Source organism: Physeter macrocephalus, chromosome 18, assembly GCF_002837175.3.
Source record: "Physeter macrocephalus isolate SW-GA chromosome 18, ASM283717v5, whole genome shotgun sequence".
Classification (NCBI taxonomy): domain Eukaryota; kingdom Metazoa; phylum Chordata; class Mammalia; order Artiodactyla; family Physeteridae; genus Physeter; species Physeter macrocephalus.
In genome coordinates this window covers 71526642-71544485 of record NC_041231.1, presented here as the reverse complement: position 1 = coordinate 71544485, position 17844 = coordinate 71526642, and the positions used below count along the sequence as shown (strand labels likewise).

General features: G+C 45.8%; 1 protein-coding gene across 9 annotated transcripts in view; it reads right to left on the bottom strand.

The window, feature by feature from the left end:
- Positions 1-1414: 1414 nt before the first annotated feature.
- Positions 1415-17844, bottom strand: part of C18H6orf89 (chromosome 18 C6orf89 homolog) — a 34788-nt gene continuing 18358 nt past the window's right edge. For 4 of the 9 annotated variants that reach the window (XM_028478822.2, XM_028478823.2, XM_055079510.1 and 1 more), the window contains 5 exons: positions 15200-15354; positions 14930-15069; positions 13636-13765; positions 10640-10763; positions 1419-7768 (listed from right to left, as the gene is read on the bottom strand). In XM_028478822.2, the coding sequence (XP_028334623.1) occupies positions 7674-7768; positions 10640-10763; positions 13636-13765; positions 14930-15069; positions 15200-15354 (644 nt within the window). In that variant the 3' untranslated portion in view covers positions 1419-7673. The other 5 variants (XM_028478826.2, XM_028478825.2, XR_008615673.1 and 2 more) reach the window with 4 other exon arrangements.

Genomic DNA, 17844 nt, shown 5'->3' with positions numbered 1-17844 from the left:
ACTCTCTGAACTTTTTGTTCAGTTTTGCTATGAACCTAAAACTGCTCTAAACACACACACAACACACACACACAAAACACACACACATAGCCTGGATGCTTCCAGGAATTATGGATGATCCAGTAGAGGTGGGACACAGGAGATGAGGAGGGGAGGCAAAGGCAAGAAGTGGAATGAGGCTGGAGGGGCCAGCCAGGACTTCTTGTCTTGTGGGTAAGGGAGAGCCATTGAGGAGTGCTGAGCACGGAAGTGAAGTGACACGTGCTTTAGAAAGATCACTGCGGCAGCTAAGTGGACGGTGAATTTGGATGGTAGGATGTGCATGAGAAACAAATGAGGTGGGGGGTGGGGGGATGGGAGGGAGGTCCAAGAGGGAGGGGATATACATATACATACAGCTGATTCACTTCATTGTACAGCAGAAACTAACACAACATGGTAAAGCAATTATACTCCAATTAAAAAAAAACTGGAAAAAAAATAAAGTCATGAATTCACAGCCAAAAAAAAAAAAAAGAGAGAAACATATTAGGCAATTACTGGCAAAGCCTAGGAGTGAAACAGCAAGGTTCTAAACTGAGGCAGCAGCCAGGGGGTTGGACATGTGACAAGGAGGCAAATGCTCCAGAGCTTGGTCCTGACCAAAAGTAGAGGTGCTTTGGGAGACAGGTGATGGAGATGAGCTCCCGACACTTGGGTTTACAGGACTAGAGCTCAGGTGAGAAGTGGGCCGGGCACGGAGGTTGCCCATGTGTGGAAGGTAAAGCACAGAGTTGAGATCTCTCCCAGGGAGAAAGAAAAGAGGAGGACCCCAGGGCAGACGGGTAGGGGAGACCAGTGTTTCAGAGACAGGCAGAAGATCCTACAGAGGAGACAAGTGGAAAGAGGAGGTTCAGGAGGGGTGTAGTGAGTTTCACAGAAGCCGAGGGAGGGAGGTGTTTTCCACAGGTCAGTGTCAAGGGCTATAGAGGGATTGAGAAAGAAGAGGACTGAAAACAGGCAACTCTGCCACCTTTTTACATGGAATCAAGCCTTACTTTTATTTATTTATTTATTTATTTATTTATCTATCTATCTACCTATTTATGTTGAAGTGCAGTTTCCAAGCAGGTAAATGAATAGCACTGTGGAATGGGATAATTTTTGAAGAACCTACATGAGACTTGGAGCAAATGAGATGGAATATACATTTTGTAAAAACAAGTATTTTAAAAATTAACTCCAGACTTCTTGACTTATAATCCAGATAATCATTTAACAGGATGTGATTTACCAACAAGACAACGGTTGAATTCATACCATGGAATATTAGCCATTAAAAAGAATGGATTAGAGAGCTATGCCAGCTGACTTGAAGAGAACTCTGTGGGGTATTGAGTAAGAAAAGCAAGAAACATCAAGTGCCTATAATATGATCCCAATATTGGCAAAGCAATGACAAAAATCTTATGATTTCTGATTGTGATTAGAGAACAAGGAAGAAAGTGTGGAAAGATACATGGCAGGGTATGGCTGTGTATATATTACATTTACCTGACTTGGGAAGGGGGAGGGATAAGGTGGAGGAGAGGGAGAAGGGTGCAGCAAGTAATAAAATAAAACAGGACACTAAACACTATATAAGAAATGGCCATATTTATGCATTTATATAAAACTATGCATATATTAAAAAGAAATTATAAAAATATGAACACACAAAAATGACTTCAATCAAATCTCGATTGAGTGCTGACAGTGGCCCTAATCTTGTGGCAGCAGGGGTGAGCCAGCAAGGGGGCCTGACTGTCCTCCTGCAAGGACCAAGGACATCCACGGATGAGGTGACACTGTGAGGGCACCTGGGCCGTGTGCAGCCGTCTGGGAGAAGGAAAATGGCGTTGAGGGTCTCATTTGAATTTTGGGCAAAGTGCAAGAACAGAGGACAGTATTAACAGGAGGACTGAGATTTGAGAACTCGTGGGAACAGGAGATCAGAAGTCATTGTGGGCAAAGGGTTAGAACAGGGATAACAGAAGAATCTGTGAATGCAGGCGAGTACAAAGCCGGGTGTAGGTGTTAGAAGAACCGAGGCCCATATGGACAGGTAACCCGGAGGCCCACAGAAGAGCCTCGAGGCCTGCCTCATGAGTAGGATGTGACTACAAGTCTCCGAGTTATGGGAGAAGAGAAAACTGGAAACCAAAGAATGACATCAAGTACAGGAAAGTTCTTATCAACCAACATACACACTTTTAATTGCAAAAAGTAAAAATTTTTGTTACATAAAACTTTAATTTACATACATTCTTTACAAGTTTGCAGTACATTACGTTATGGTCAACATTCCACACTGAACACGGAGTAAGAGCTTAGACCATTTGGAGCACTCGTGGCGGGACAGGTGTCCCCCTTCCTCTGCTCACTGGGACCACCCAGGCCCACCACCCTGGTTCCCTGAAGACGCGCTGCAGCCGTCCTGGCTCCCGTCCCTGATGGCGGCGGGGAAGAGGCTGAGCACTGAGTTCCTGCTTCCCTTTGCCTCTCCAGTGTTCTCCCCCAGCCTAGGCGTCTGTTACTGACCTTTCCCCAGGAGGCAGGGGGAGGAAGAGACCACAGCCAGCACTTTTCTGAGGGTGAAACTATGGAGAGAAGTTTGGAGGGAAAGTCGCCTATGAGGCTGGGGCTTCTCTGGGAATGCCACAGGTCTGTCAGTTTCCGTCACCAATTTTCATAGGTTAAGTGAGAGTTTGTTCCTTGAAAGGTTGGAAGTGCTCTGAGGGGCTGAAGCTTGAAGGGTGGGACACTGCTGACCTCACCTACCCCACAGAGCTGTTGTCAGGAATGAGGACAATTATGCCCGCCACAAAGCAGATGTCCCGACACTCCAATTTCTGTCTGAAGCCCTAAATTGGTTTCCCTCCTCAGCACGGGTGCTTGCAGCTGTGGCTCACTCTTGGATTGATGCGGGCTGACGGACAGATTTCAGCTGCATGAAGACAGGAGGAATGGCCTGTGGGCAGCCCCACCATGTCTGGACAGTTCCAGGCCTCCACTTGCAGTTATGTTAACATTTCTTCTCTCTACTATTCTGAAGAGGGCTGGACATTTCACAGCCTCCAGAGAGGGAGAAATGACAGATTTAGGTCTAATGCTTAAATTACGCAGGGCAGGGAAACCAGACACTAGAGGACCTGGACCACAGACGAGCTAGCTGGAGGGTTTCTCACCAAGGCCAGCACTTAAAGCCATGTTGCGCCCGGTGGGTAGACTCGGATGTGGTGCACAAGGGAGACCCCCCGTCCATCTTCTCTGAGATGCTTTTGCAGAAGAAGCTGCTGGAGATATGGGGAGGCTGATGGCGACACAGCACATTCCCAGAGCCTCCCATTTTTCATTTGTGACAGGGCTCTCTCCATAAGCGCCTGACCTTCATAGCCTCCTGGCTCAGACACGCGTCTGCTCTGGACCCAGTATACGCAGGTCCAAACGTGGAGAGACTCTCAAACCAAAATGCTATTTTAAAGCACATCTCTGGCACTCCCGTCCTTCAACCGATTTTAGTGGGTGAAAAAGTTTAAAAATGAAAGTTAATGAGTGTGGAACTTGTAACTCAGGAGAGTTTTTCTTCCATCGACAGGAGAACTCAAAAGCCTAAGAGATTCCTGTTTAATAATTGATTCTCAAAAGGTAGACGAGCATCTTTCTCCTTGCAACCAGACTCTTCACTTTCCCCTACGACCTGGCCTTCTGCTGGACGAGGATTAGATGAGAAGCAAACATCTGCTTTGAGGTTTTGAATTTTCACTATGGAAGGCACTGGTTAATGAGCAAAATATCATCCAGACTGTATTAAAATGATTGAGGCCATCACCTGCAGCTGAGGAACTATTTTGTTTTAAAATAATTGTTCCTACGCTGAGGTCTATGCTGGGTTTTGGAAGAAGGGAATAGAAAACCAAGAACTCAAAAACAAGTGATGTAAACTCCAAGGGGACCCACAACCGGAATTGGGCAGAGCCCTTCTTCTGGTCACACATCTGGAAACTTGTGGTGATGGGAAGATGGCTGGACATGGTTGTGTTCCAGCCACATTCACTCTTAAAAGAGTTTTCAGATGGAGAGGGAAAAAGTGAAAGGCTTTTTATAAAAGTCATCTGTTAGATTCTCTCCATTTCTGAACAAAACAGTTTTGAAAACAAACCCTGAAGAGTTCCCGGCTTGCTGACCCTGCCCCTAGGTTCTCCTACCTGGCTGGGCACACCTGAGTCAATTAAACCCACAGCTTCATTCCTGGGCACCATACTTGCTGTAGCAGAAAAATAATGTGGAACCATTATTGGTGGAACCAGCCATCTACCCGACAGTCCTCAGCCCCAGTTTCTTTACTTGTAAAATGAGGATCTAATACCTGCTTTACAGGACTGACAAAAGATCAGAGATCATGTATATCGAGATACTTTTTTAAAAAAATTATTATTATTATTATTATTTGGCTGTGTTGGGTCTTTGTTGCTGCACGTGGGCTGTCTCTAGTTGTAGCGAGCAGGGGCTACTTTTCTCTGTGGTGCACGGGCTTCTCATTGCGGTGGCTTCTCCTTGTTGCAGAGCATGGGCTCTAGGCGCGCGGGCTCAGTAGTTGTGGTGCACGGGCTTAGTTGCTCTGCGGCATGTGGGATCTTCCCGGACCAGGGCTCGATCCCATGTCTCCTGCATTGGCAGGCGGATTCTTAACCACTGCACCACCAGGGAAGCCCCTCGAGACACTCAAGCTGGAATGGACTGGACAAATGTTACTATTTCTTTCTCTCAGAAAATGACCCCAAATTTGTCCACTTCATAGACGTTTTGTATTTTGCCGAAGAGGCAGATTCTGTTTTCATAAACCAGTTATTTCACTCTCTCCCTTCCTTGAAAAATTGAGAGTGGGGAGAGTCTAAGTTCTACCTCTCTTCATAAGCCAGGACAGGTGTAGTGTCTGTTCAACACCTGACTCCTGGGGACCTCAGGACACCTGGATATAATACTTCAAACTGGTGCCAAAGCAGCCTTTCTCCCCTGAGAGCTGAATTCTGGGGACACGAGCCTCTGCTCTGGGAACTGACAAGAAAGGGAACCTAACCCATGTGCGAAGGTCACCACCACGTGACCTCTTACTAAACAACTCCAATTCACGAGAGCAAGTCCCTCTGTTTAAAGCAAGCTCTGTGGTTTTGCTCTTACTGTGGTGGTAGAGATGGGGAGTTATGTGGTCCCACCAGCCCCCCGACCCTGTTTCCTCATCTTTATGACCCTTTTCCCACACCGGGAAATGTGGAGGGACTTTTGCTGCTTCAATGGAGGAGCTGAGAGCTAGGTGAGCAGGGGATATCCTGTGGCACCCTCACACAAAGACTTGGATAACTAGAAAGGAATTGGCCGGCAACCCATTGATCATTGACTGGTCAGTGGTAGATTCTGCTTTTCAGAATTACCTTGAGAAGAAGGTGAATGACTTCTCAGTGTCCAGTAATTAAAAGCGGAAAACCTCTTTGGAGAACTTCTCCCCTAACATAAATCTATATTCAATTCTGAACTGGACAGATTTTTAAATGATTTTTAAAAGTCTCTACTTATCTGCTGCCATACCATTCTTTGTTGAACTGTAGACAGCTCAGGGGACCTCCCAGAGGATGCCTCAGAACACCAACACATACAAGGGTTTTTCAGTTTTGAGCCGAAGAGGGTATTTTATGAACATTTAAGGTGTAAAGGGCTGGAGTAAAATGGAAAGGCCTGGAGTAAAATGGGGAAGGAACACAGGGTAATTCATAAAAACAGAAATTTCCATCAACAAAACAGTTGCTTTGCTCCTAAGGAACCCTGTCTTTTGTTAACCCAGAGGACCTAATTTAAGAAAAACGCTGAGAGGCCTCTAAAGAACTTGTTTATGTATAAACCTTCCCCATATGCAGCAGAGGTAAGGACAGACACTGAAAAGGCTCAAAAAGCTTGCACAAAGCTGGCCTCCAAATGATCTCTCTGATCTAAAACCTCTTAAATTGTAACTGCTTAGCAGCATGACTTTCATATGGACACAAAGTTTTGTTTTTCCTGTATCAATTCACACCAGGCCTGATTCTTTTAAGGAAGAATCCCCTCAGGTACAATTCATCCTAGTTTCACTCAAGACCATGGAGGAGGCTCTGAGCTTTTCCACCCTGAACTCTGTGAACCCTCCTTGTCCCTTACAAGCCCACACACAGGCCACTCAAGCACCTGATGATCCTCACTGCTGCTCGTGAGATGTGTAGAGAAAGAGGGTCTGCGGACAAGGTGCAGGGGTGCCTCCAAGGATGAAGAAGACCCCATAAGGAGTCACACCCGCCCTCTTCCCTCACCACTGTCTGCCTCTGGTCTGTAACTCAACACAGACACCTCCAGTATCTGTTTGATTTCTGCAGTTCAGAACCAGGGCTGCAGTGTGGTTTGCTTTTTCTTCAACTTGGCAATGGCATGATCAGAAGCCAGATATTTAAGAGTCGATAAAGGAATAATAAAGGGAAAAAGGAAACAAGAAAAGAGTGTCCTTCTTTACACACTTAAGACACACTAAAAGCACTTGGGGAAAACAATGAGCATAATGAATCATCCAATCAAAAGAACATGATTTTATATTTTCACAAAAAATAAAAACACCTCACCTTGGCTCCCAGTACAGACAGAGAAATCATTTCAAGACAGAGGGTCACACAGTCATACGCCCAGCTGGCCAACACTCTTGGGTCTGGAGTTCCTTCCCCAACCACATTACAACATCAGCTTGACACGTCTGTAAAACATCTTTCCTGCAGAAAGTTGGACCCTAAAGATCAAACCCGGGGAGGCACCCTCTCCCCTTCCGAAGACATTTGGTAAAAGCAACATAGTTGACAAGAGCAGTGCTGCCTCAGCAGTAAAGGGTGCTGGCCCATCCAAGGGAGGGGGACCAGGAGCCCAACTTCTGAGAAGCCATCCAGATAGGCAAGGGAGAAGGGGAGGGAGGGGAGAGGCATAAGAACTGATAGAATGGAGACAAGTATTACCTTAGGAATTACCATTTCAATTACAATCAGACTCCGACCTGGCATCGCTGATACTCCAAGAGCCATGGACACTGGGAAAGAAGTGCACTTCTTGAGTGCAGTTTGAGGTTACTTGATCCTTCTTCACTGGTTCTAGATTCCATTCTGCTTGGGAAACTGCAATGACTTCTTTAATCATCCACAGCTTTCCAAAAAAAGTACAGGGTGGTGTGACCAGGAAGAGAGGACAGGCAGGCCCACCTGGTAGCGGATGGCTCTAAAGTCAGGACCTGGTGACTGTCCTCTCGTGGCCAGGGAGCCAGCAGAGGGGATCATGACATGCAAGTGAGGGAAGGTATCAACCGTGCTCCCTGCCTGAAGGGCAGCCTCAAGGCTTTGGTGCCAAAAGGCCTGGAAGAGGCCAGTCTCTCACAGATGGTATTGGCAAAGTCCTGGCCAAGCAGCTGGGCTGGAAGAGTTGGGAGGGCTGGGCTCTGGCCTTTGCTTCCAGCACACAACTGGCTCACACACACATGCACAGGGCAGGTAACTAAGCAACCAACCCCTGGAAAGTGGTTTCATCGTTTTTTGTTTTTATTTTCCCCCTTTCGATCCGGTCTTTAGCTCTCAAACCTGTTCCTTTAGTTCTGTTTCCTACAGTCCTGAGAGGGTGGTTCCATCACAAATGACCAAAGGCTGGACCCCTCTGGCTATAATGTAGACCTTCCAGTGGGTGGCGCCAGCATAGCCTTGAAGGGAGACACGAACAAGGAAAGCATGTGAATGTCAGGCCTACCTGTGGGCACGAGGAAGGCAGGTCCGCCAGAGCCGCCCTCAGATTCACCTACAGACTCAGAGGCAATGCTTGCTCTGGAGGTCTTTTAGCTCTTCCTGGCATAAGTATCCCCAGTTATTATCAGTCCTCTCTGTAACCTGACAGGCAATGGGAGCCACTATGAACCAAAGTGCTTCATCACCAGCCCTCACCTGGGTAATTGTGAATCACCATTCAGCAGGTTTACAAAAGCAGGATACTCTAGGTAAGGCTGATATGGGACATCAATTCACAGGTCTCATTTTTTTCAGCAAGAAGTTAGGACGGGTTCTGAGGGGCGCCAGGACCCCCTATCCAATTCTCCTGAGGTTATACATAATATGGTCTCATTACAGAACATCCAGATTAACCCAAACCAGTATTTCCTAAATTGTTTTCTGCAGACAGTAGCATCCCATAAAATAGTCCAAGGAAAAAGGGTTCCCTGGTCAAGTAAGTTTGAAAAACACTGGATTTCTCCAAAGCTTTTCAGAGCCTTTTGTACACTAATGTTTACTATGTTTCAGCAAGAGAGGCATTTCCCAAAGTCAATGACTCAAGAGCCCTATTTGCCAAGGGTCTTTCCAAGGGGCTCCTCCTGTTTGCCCCCTAGGGTCAGGAGTGATCTGAAGAATCGATTAGGAAACACTGACCTATATCATTTGAGCGACAGGAATAGGCTAGGAAGGTAAAGTTAAACAATTTTTACACTTTAATAACTTCCTGATGGAAAAATCTCTAGAGAATGATATATACTACCCACCTTTAAACTGAGAGCGCTGAACGGATGTGCCCTCTACTTGGTGACTCCAGAAAGGTTACTACGAGCTGTGACTGTACCATCATGGCAGATGTGTGGGCTCACCAGCATCAGCCTCTGATGCCTGACACCCACGTCATTCTTGAAAACGTCGCCCGTCACAGGTTTCCTGGTGATCCCCTTCCCCTCAGCTTTCACAGGATAATGCTTATTTTGTCAAAAAACACAGAACCTGCTTGTCACAGTGCTACTCTTAAGGGTCTCTTAGGTGCAGGAGCTGCCACCTGTCCTACAGCCACTGAATTAGTCTCCTCCACTGTCAGGGTCTGCTTTCCTGCCCTCATTTTTCACTGTGGCAGCTGCGGCCACTGCTTCTATTTCTGCCACTGCTTCAAGTGTCCACTGTCCTCCTCCGCCCTCTCCACCTCCACTCTTCTCCTGACTTGCCCGCTTCCCCTAGCTCTGGTCGGTCTCCATCAGTTCTCGACGTTCCTGTCATGTGCTGGCCTTCGTGGACACTGCCGACCACAGGGCTCCTTCCCCTCTGGTCAGCAATCTGCCGGTCACAGCACGACAAGCATCAGGCTCTGGATTTTAAGATGTTCTGGACCAGCCGCAGCAGCCTTTGAGGCGCAAAGCTTCTCTGATCACTGCCGCTCACCCATCTTTTTTTCTTTTTCCCTAATTCTATAATTGGCATTCTGGATGCTCGTGGGAGCCGAAAACATGGAATTTGGACAACTAAAGTGTTTCTGTAGTTGTCTGAACTGTCAGGCGTTTGTAGAACATAAGACAGAAACTTTTCCAAGCACAACTACACACTCCAAACCCAGAATGCCATACAGACTTGTGCAGCGTCACTCCACTAAAGGAAGATGGTTTCGGAATAATTTCCACATAAGAATCCTCTTTTCCGCAGTAATTCTCAAGGGCCAGACCAGCTGTGCTCCATTATTGGTTAATGCTTAATTTGTGCATTATTTTTATTTTTTCATTTTTAAATTGAAATAAAAGTTATGTAACTTGGTTGGGTTAAAGTTTGGCAGTTCGCAGTCTGCATCCGACCTCCAAATGAGGTGAGAGGTTTCTAGGGATTGGGGTCTTCCGAATAGATAAAATTAAAAGAAATCAACTGGAAAACCAGTCTGGGCTCTGCCAGGAACTCTAGGGCTCCCCTAGGTTTTGTGAGGCAAGAAAAACAAGGAGGGCGATGGTGATGCTTGCTGATTTATGTGCTTCTGCCAAGAAAATTCCACTGTCAAACTGATGGCTACTGACAGCAGTTGATTCAAGGCTGTTTCTTTGGAACGGATTTTTAGAATATCAGGTACAGAACAAGTCACAGTGGGAAATCATGGAGCCAAGGGTGAGTGATGACTGTGAGGCTGTGACCTGGCTGTGGGACCCACACGGAAGATAGTATTTCCTTGGGTGGCTGCTGCCCTTACATACTGCCTGCATTGTTTTATTAGCAAAATAGGCACAGAAAGGGTTTCCTCAAATCTGAACTGTACCTCCTGTGGCCTGACTCAGTGAAAGGAGTCACTTAACACTGATGCTTTGCCTAACTGATGGTGGGGCCTTGAGGTGGTCACCTCTCCTCTCTGGATCTCTGTCTCCTTATCCGTAAAATAAAGGATCACTCTAAATACTCCCCATAATAATTCTTTCTAAATTGAAATCTCTAAAGCCAATGGAGGGAATTCCCTGGCAGTCTAGTGGTTAGGACTCCATGCTCTCACTGCTGAGGAACTGGGTTCGATCCCTGGTCGGGGAACTAAAATCCCACAAGCCACGTGGTGTGGCCAAAAAAATAAATAAAGCCAATTGGGCACATACGTTCTAAATGTGCATACAAGACATTTCTCTCTGCTACATTTTCTCATTACATCTAAGCATAAATATTGACCTTTTTAATAAAAGAATGCTATTTTTGACTTTACTTAATGAATCTTTGTGAAGGCAATATTTAATTTTTAGAATGTTTTTTGAGTTGAAAAGTAAAAAGACCCTCCAGTGACCTTGCCCACCGGGGGCTCCACCTACCAATATCCCCTGGCTCTAGTGGCATCGCCATGGACTGGCAATGTCTTCGGCACTGGAAGGGAGGGATGAGTTGCAACATGGCCTCGCCGCTGCCAATGGTAAACAGGTCATGCATCCTATGCATCTGGAGGAAAAGACATGGGGGAAGAAAAGGAAGGAAAGGAAAACAAAATAAAACCCCGGAGCATGGGACAGTAATATACAAAAACTCTTACACATATGGCTCTGAGCTTCCTCACAGCCTAAGCAAAGAGGAAAACGGTACCAAGAACACAATTCACAGTTACGTCCAAAAGACAAAAACAAACTAGTTTCTCCTAAGTATGGAATCTCCTGGTACTGAGACCAGGCTAAGATTTCTTCTATGGTTTTTCCTAAAGAGACATCGTGTAGTTTTGTGGGCAGCATCCTCAATGACAGCCCTGTAGCAGAAACGGTACGAGCTTCATAATTCACAACTATTTCTAGTCACAGTTTCAAAGTAGGTGAGAGGCAAAATATCTAATTGTATTTTAACAAAAGTCTAGCAGAGGCCAACACGTGGTGATCTAAATAGGCAATCTTCTGAGGGTCTGGTTTGACCCAGATAGATAGTTTGCATATCCTTCGGACAACGGTCCATGGAACGTTATCACTTACTGTTAGGCTTTTGACAGCAGCAAGTTCAAGTTTATACTTTTTGGCAAGACTCAAGTGAGCAGATACATGACGCTACTGATTAAAAACTAATGACAGTAAGATCAGCCTCTGATTTTGAAAGCTAAGGAGATAACCAGGATATACACCTACACAGGTAACTACTGCACTGCTGAGGGCATAATACTGCTACCAACAGGCATTAAGTGCAACCTGCTGTGTACCAGGTAGAGCTGTGAACCCTGGGGTTGGGAAGGGGCAGGGAGTAAAGATAAAGGGAGAGGTTGGTCTTGCTCAGGTTTCTCTTCCTGTCTAGATGGTGAGAGGAAACCCCTAGGGTCTCCCCTTCTCTCCCCTCTTTCCCCTACTCCCAGCCCCTGCCCTCTAGGGAAACATTTTATATGCCCTTATAAAGCAGGGGTAAGAAGTCTGACTCCCTGGGCCATGTCCTGGTTTTTCCTTCACTGCTTGAGTCCTCTAGAGCCTTGGGATGTGGCCCTATCTTCTCCTGCTCCCCAACCCTGGTCTCTCGGTTGCTCCCACAGGCCCTGGCCATGACTCTGTGTCCATGGAAACACTAGAGCCATTTCAACTGCTGCTATAGTGACAGAAGGAGGACTAGTGTCTTGAGCTGGCCTTGTGACTGACTGGTAGTAGTAACACTGGCAGAAGCCCTGACATATGCAGTCTTGAAAAAATCCCAGAAGACAAAAGTAAGGGGATGTATCTCTGTTCCATATAGGCCTGAGAGGGGGTGGGACCATGTTCCTCCACATTCAGGATGAGGAGAAACTGACAACAGGATGGAGTGGGACAGCCCTAGGCAACACCGTGGGGTGGGTAAAGTGGGCCTTGGAGCCCCTTACCTCTTCCCCCAGGGCCTCTCAACAGTCAGCCCCCACTGCTTATCTTCTATCCCAAGGCTGCCTCTTGGATTCTGGGCCCACAGACATATGACTTTACCAGGGTCCAGGGCACAGGAATGTGGACCAAGGGCGGAGTAACAAGGCTGTGGAGGAAGGACAGCCCGGGCCAGGGTGGGGAACAGATGCTCTAAGAAATCAGACTCTCAGGATTTTTGCCTATTTGGGCCACTCCCCTTCCCAAAACATCCTTGAGAACTACAACAAGATGACTCTGACAGGCGTCTGTGTAACTGTGTATTTAACCCTTTGGCTGGGCTCCTTGGTGTCCCTGTTAAGCAGACTGGTGAAATTAACTTAAGGTTCAAGTGGGAAAACCCAAGATAAAGATCAAGGCCCTCACCCAGAATTATATCATAATTATGAAGATGAAATCATACTAGGACCCCGAGTTCTAGCCGAAGACAGCAGGATAAACTTCTTTAAAATCTAAGGCAACAGCCCAGCACCTCCACCCTACAGCTGGCAGACAGAAGTTCTTACTTCTAGATGAAATGATTGTTTTTAAAGGCTTTGAAATTCCTTTAACACGATTCAGCAAACTGGAGCCAAACAATAGTGTCAGGAGGTTAAAGACACAACCCAGAGTTGGTAGGGGTCACAGTTCAGCAAATTTAATTTTTTAATAAAGGAAAATTCATCCTTTTAATTATTCCAAACCAATCCAGGCTCAAAAACCTTCTTCAGGAATGAGACTCAAAAAAAGAGCAATTCAAAGAAAAGTAAACAGACACAAACACAGAACAGCTCTGCCCAGTCCGCTGGCCCCAGAGACGGTAAATGTGGGCTCTGGGTACTTGGCCACGGACTGAGGTGAGAACCACTGCCACACACACTGGGCTGTCTGCCTCAGGCACAGGCTTGTCAACCCTTTTGTTCCCAAACCTCTCCATGCTCCCAAGCTTTTTGCTTTCCCGGTTCTCTATCAAGTTTCTCATTTGTTTTTTTCTGGGGAAAGCCAACCTGGGAGTGGAGGGTGAGGAGAGACCTCTTATTAACTTGCTGTGTCCTTGGGCAAATGACTTAATCTCTCTGGGGCTCAGTTTCCTTCTCTATAAAATGAGTAAGCTGGACTATTCATTTACCTACTATTCATTCACAGTCTGCCTGCTTTCTACTTGGAGGTAGGGAAGTCAGACTAACGGGATGCTCAGGACCCTTCAAATTTTAGGATTTTACTTCCTTTAATATAGAAAAGTAACTTGCCCCCAGGTGTTAAGGGCAGGAAATACATCTGCAAGGTAACTAGACTTTCTGTAAGCATGTCTTCAGTAAAAAGTCAGGTCTGTTGGCAAGCAGAAGGAGGAGAGAACTTTAGATTATGTGGGTGACCCCTCAATTCACCCGCTAAGTTGACATGCAGGGAAGGCTTTATGACATCAGCCCAGGTACCAAATGAGAAAAATTCTAGAGCCAAGTCCTCTCAAAATTTCCTACCTTACTCCCCACAATAGGTTCTGGTTGAAGAAGGAAGCACTTTTTCAAGGAGGCTTCTTTTGGAAACGGTAGGTAGGTGAACACAGGAAAAAACTCACGTAAGAGGTGTGATCTGTTCAGAGGTCTTCTCCTGTAAAATGTGTAAGAGAGAAAAATGTAGTTAAACTGGGAAAGCCAGCCTAACTCCATGACCAACAGAGAGCTCGGCAAGGGTGGGAAAACTGTGGGCGGTGGGTGAAGAGGGAAAAATGTCAGGACACTATCTGAAGTATTAGGTCCATGAAGAACAGTCATGCCAAATCAATTAATAGTAAAACGTACACACACACAAACTCTACTGCCATGATTTGTCTGTGTGGGTGGGGTGTTTGTAAAATCCAGCTAAAACAACATATAGAGGAAGAAAATAAACACTCCATTCATTCTCTCTTGGCAAAGAGACTGAAGTAACAGCAGACAGGGCAAGAGAGAAGAAGGGAGGAGGAGGAGGCAAAAATCATGAACCTTCTGAGGTGGAGCAGCATGAAGTAGGAAGTCTGTATCAGCTTGTTACACCGAGTATTTGATCATGTAAATAAACGACAAATTTAAAGAAAGGCAGAAGCACAGAAATCATCCAACAAAAGGCCTGAAAAAGCAGTTTTAATTCTCTTTGGAATGGTTCTAGAAGTTAACTGGCCTTCCTTTTCTTCTAGAAAGCAACTTTCACCTGAAGAAACAGACCATGTCTTCTATAGGACACAGCAAGGAACAAGGAGACAGACCTGGGTTTCAATCCTGGCTGGGTGACCTTAAGCAAGGTACTTAACCTGATTCCCACTTTTCTGATCTGAAAAACGACAGTGATAATTCCTACTTCCCAGAGCTATTATGAGCATCACCAATGAGTAACAGATGCTAAGTACCAAGGCACACAGCCTGGCTGCCAAGAAATAACTTTCCGTTTTATTCTTCGTGCTCTCTCTGCAGTCCTCAATGCTCAGGACCCACTCAGCATGAACACAAATGCTAAACACATACTTAGAAGTAAATTATGAGTCTATTAGGCAATCTCGGTGTCCACCACAGTGGTGCCCCTCTTGACACACCGCTTTGGACTCACCCACTTTCTCTCTCATCAAGTTTGCAACAGTGCACTCCTGAGTATCATCTGACTTGAAGGGTGTATTGTAAAGTGCTTGCACAGTGCTGGGCACAGCAGCGTCTTGGCAGTAATTATCCATAGTACCGTTTTGACATTTGGTCTGCCCCCTCTCTGCACACATGCAGGCTGAGCAGCCCTCTCCACACTCACCATGGGTAAGGAAACGGGAACCACCGTTCAGGAAAGCAGCGCCACCACTTGGTGAAAAACCCTTCGGTGAAGCCTTCTGTCACCTCAGGGTACTGGCACAAAAAACGCTGAAGCCCCTCAGATGACAGGGGTTGTCCGGTCTTGGCAAGGCAGAAAACAAAAGTGCAACAAGACAACACGGAATTACTAATCACGAATGTCACAGCGCTTGATGTTTCCTAGCCACTAAATGGGTAATCGATCGGTGGGAGAATCTGCCTTCTTGCTCACCTTGATCACCAGAGGATGGAGTCTCTCAAATTTCCTTGGGGTGTCTTCCAGGAGCATCACCTTGAGGGGTAATTTCTGGGCACAGCCGGTGCAGTTGGCAGGGATGGGGTCCGACTCATTCTGCTCACAGTCATTTGTCCACCAGGGGTCAAAGTCTGAGAGAGGAAGGGATATGGAGAAAGCAGATAGAGCAGGTAAATCCAGTCGCCACAGCAATGGAAGCAGAAAGACATAAGAATAATTTTAAAAGCTAACAGTGATAAGCGCGTGTGACCTCTGAAAAGGTACGTATCAAATACATTAACCCCAGAGAAGGGAACAGAGGGCTTAGGGGCCAGAGATGGAAAGGAGAGGTACTTTTCTCTGTACACTCTTCTAGGCTTTGTGGAAAATATTTTTTAACACATACAAGTATCTCCTAAGCCAAATCAACAACTGAAGTCGAACAGTTTGAGGAGCTATATTCGGAGACATGGGGTTGGAGATGCAGTTCTTCCACTATTTTCTAACCTGCAACCCATAGGTCTGACCCAGCTACAGCACGTGGGGGAGGGGCAGGCAGGAAGGGTGGTCCCATCGTCAGCGATGAGCCCCTCTGCATGCATGTCTTCTCTGACACCCTAGGCCCTGGGTTCACAAGTACAAGTGGAGGCCAGGATGGCTCTGGGAAGGAAAACTGAGAAAAGGGCACAGACAGAAGGGATGGAAAGGAGAGACAGGATTTTTCAGGGGCCCATCTTTGGAGTAGAGTGAGCTGCATCTGCCCGTTAGCACTCTGTCCGAGCTCAGGGTGGGTAGGGGCTACTAACCATGGTTTCTAGCCCCAAGGACTGCAGGTTGGTCAGAACTAGAAGAATGCCCCACCCAGACCCTGAGGTGAGAGCTTGCTGGCTCCCCACACCTTTCTCTGGTCCTTCTCTGAGGGGTTGGCTCTGGTTCTACGCAGCTCTTCTCGGTTCCTCTGCGTTCCTTCCCTCTGAGACTATTCTGTTCATAATATTATTACATTATTTCTTGTTTGCTTTCTGTTCTGTTCTGGGTTTCACCTGTGTTCTCTGAGATAGATGTTTCTTTCTTTTTTTTTTTAAGATGAATTTTCCCCCAATATTTTCTTATGAAAGATTTCCAGAATACAGTAAAGTTGAAAGAATTTTACAGTAGATATCAGTATATCCACTACCTAGGTTCTACCATTAACATTTTACTATGCCAGTTTTATCATATACCTATCACTGTTACTTTATTGCTTACAGAAGGGATTTAGAGAGACAAATAGTAGCTTTCCAACCAACAACTTCCTGTTCTGAGTCATACATAAAAGTTAAAGTATAGTAGACAGTACTGTATTGGTCAAGAAAGAGTTGTAACTGTTCACATGTGTTTCAAACAAGTGGGGCTTTTCAAATACCTCAACTAACAAATCACCGTCTCCCTTTAGTTCATTTAAATGTTCATATTTTTACTCATTTGATTAGTAGTAAAAGAATTGAGGTATTTAATGTTAAATTGCTTTATATTAAATCATTACGTATAATTGAGTTTGTGATTGACTTTATTCACAACTAATCCTAAGGGACTAGATACAACACAACCATATAGCACTTTAATTTTAGTATCTGAAGCATACATGGTGGGAGGCTAATGTAACATAGCAGGTCTTTTGAGTAGCCATTGTTGACTGCCCAGAATCCCAACATCTCAGTTTTGTTGAATCTGCTATAGTTAATAGAGAACATTTCATGTAAAAAAATATGCTAGAGAATTGAGATAGATGTTTCTGATAAACTCTAATTTGAATCCCAAATGTTTCACCAGATGGTTTCTGATTAAAACCCAATGGAAACCCAATCAGGAGAGAGCCTACAACAAAAGACAACAGACAAATGTGGCCGAAATGAAGTCAGTTCTTTAAACCAATGAACACATGTGGAAACCGACTCTTAACCACAAAACATTTTCTGTAGTCAGCAGAAGGCAGCAGTCGTGCAGTATAAGGAATCCTCATGGGGGAGGGCTGTGTTTGTTCTCAGAATGTCTCCTGAGCATCCTCCATCTCCTGCAGACAGAACCTGTGTTTCCCTGAGGCAGCTGCCACCCACTCTTCTCAGCCAGGGGACTACGCACACCTTGGCACACACAGTGTTCACCATGAGCCTCCAGGGGCAGCAGAAAACCCTTTCATGGAACTTGTTTCCGTGGCACACTGAGGCTGCAGTTACGCTTTTTTTTCCAGTGGCATACTCAGGCTGCAATTAAACTTTTTTTTTTCCCTTTTGGAACATTTTCAAATGTTCCTTATTAGAGGTCAAATATGATGAATTCTTGCCAAAATACAAGAACTCTGGGTAATGGACATACAATGAGGCATAAATAATCATAACAACATGTTACAATTATACAGCACTTCCGTTTCCAAAGTACTTGTGGGGGAGGGGGTAGGAAGGGGAAAGAAAACTAACGTGCTCAGCGCCAAGCCCAATACGAGTCTTTTTTTTTTTTTTTTTTTTTTTTGCGGTATGCGGGCCTCTCACTGTGTGGCCTCTCCCGTTGCGGAGTGCAGGCTCCAGACGCGCAGGCTCAGTGGCCATGGCTCACGGGCCCAGCCGCTCCGCGGCATATGGGATCTTCCCGGACCGGGGCACGAA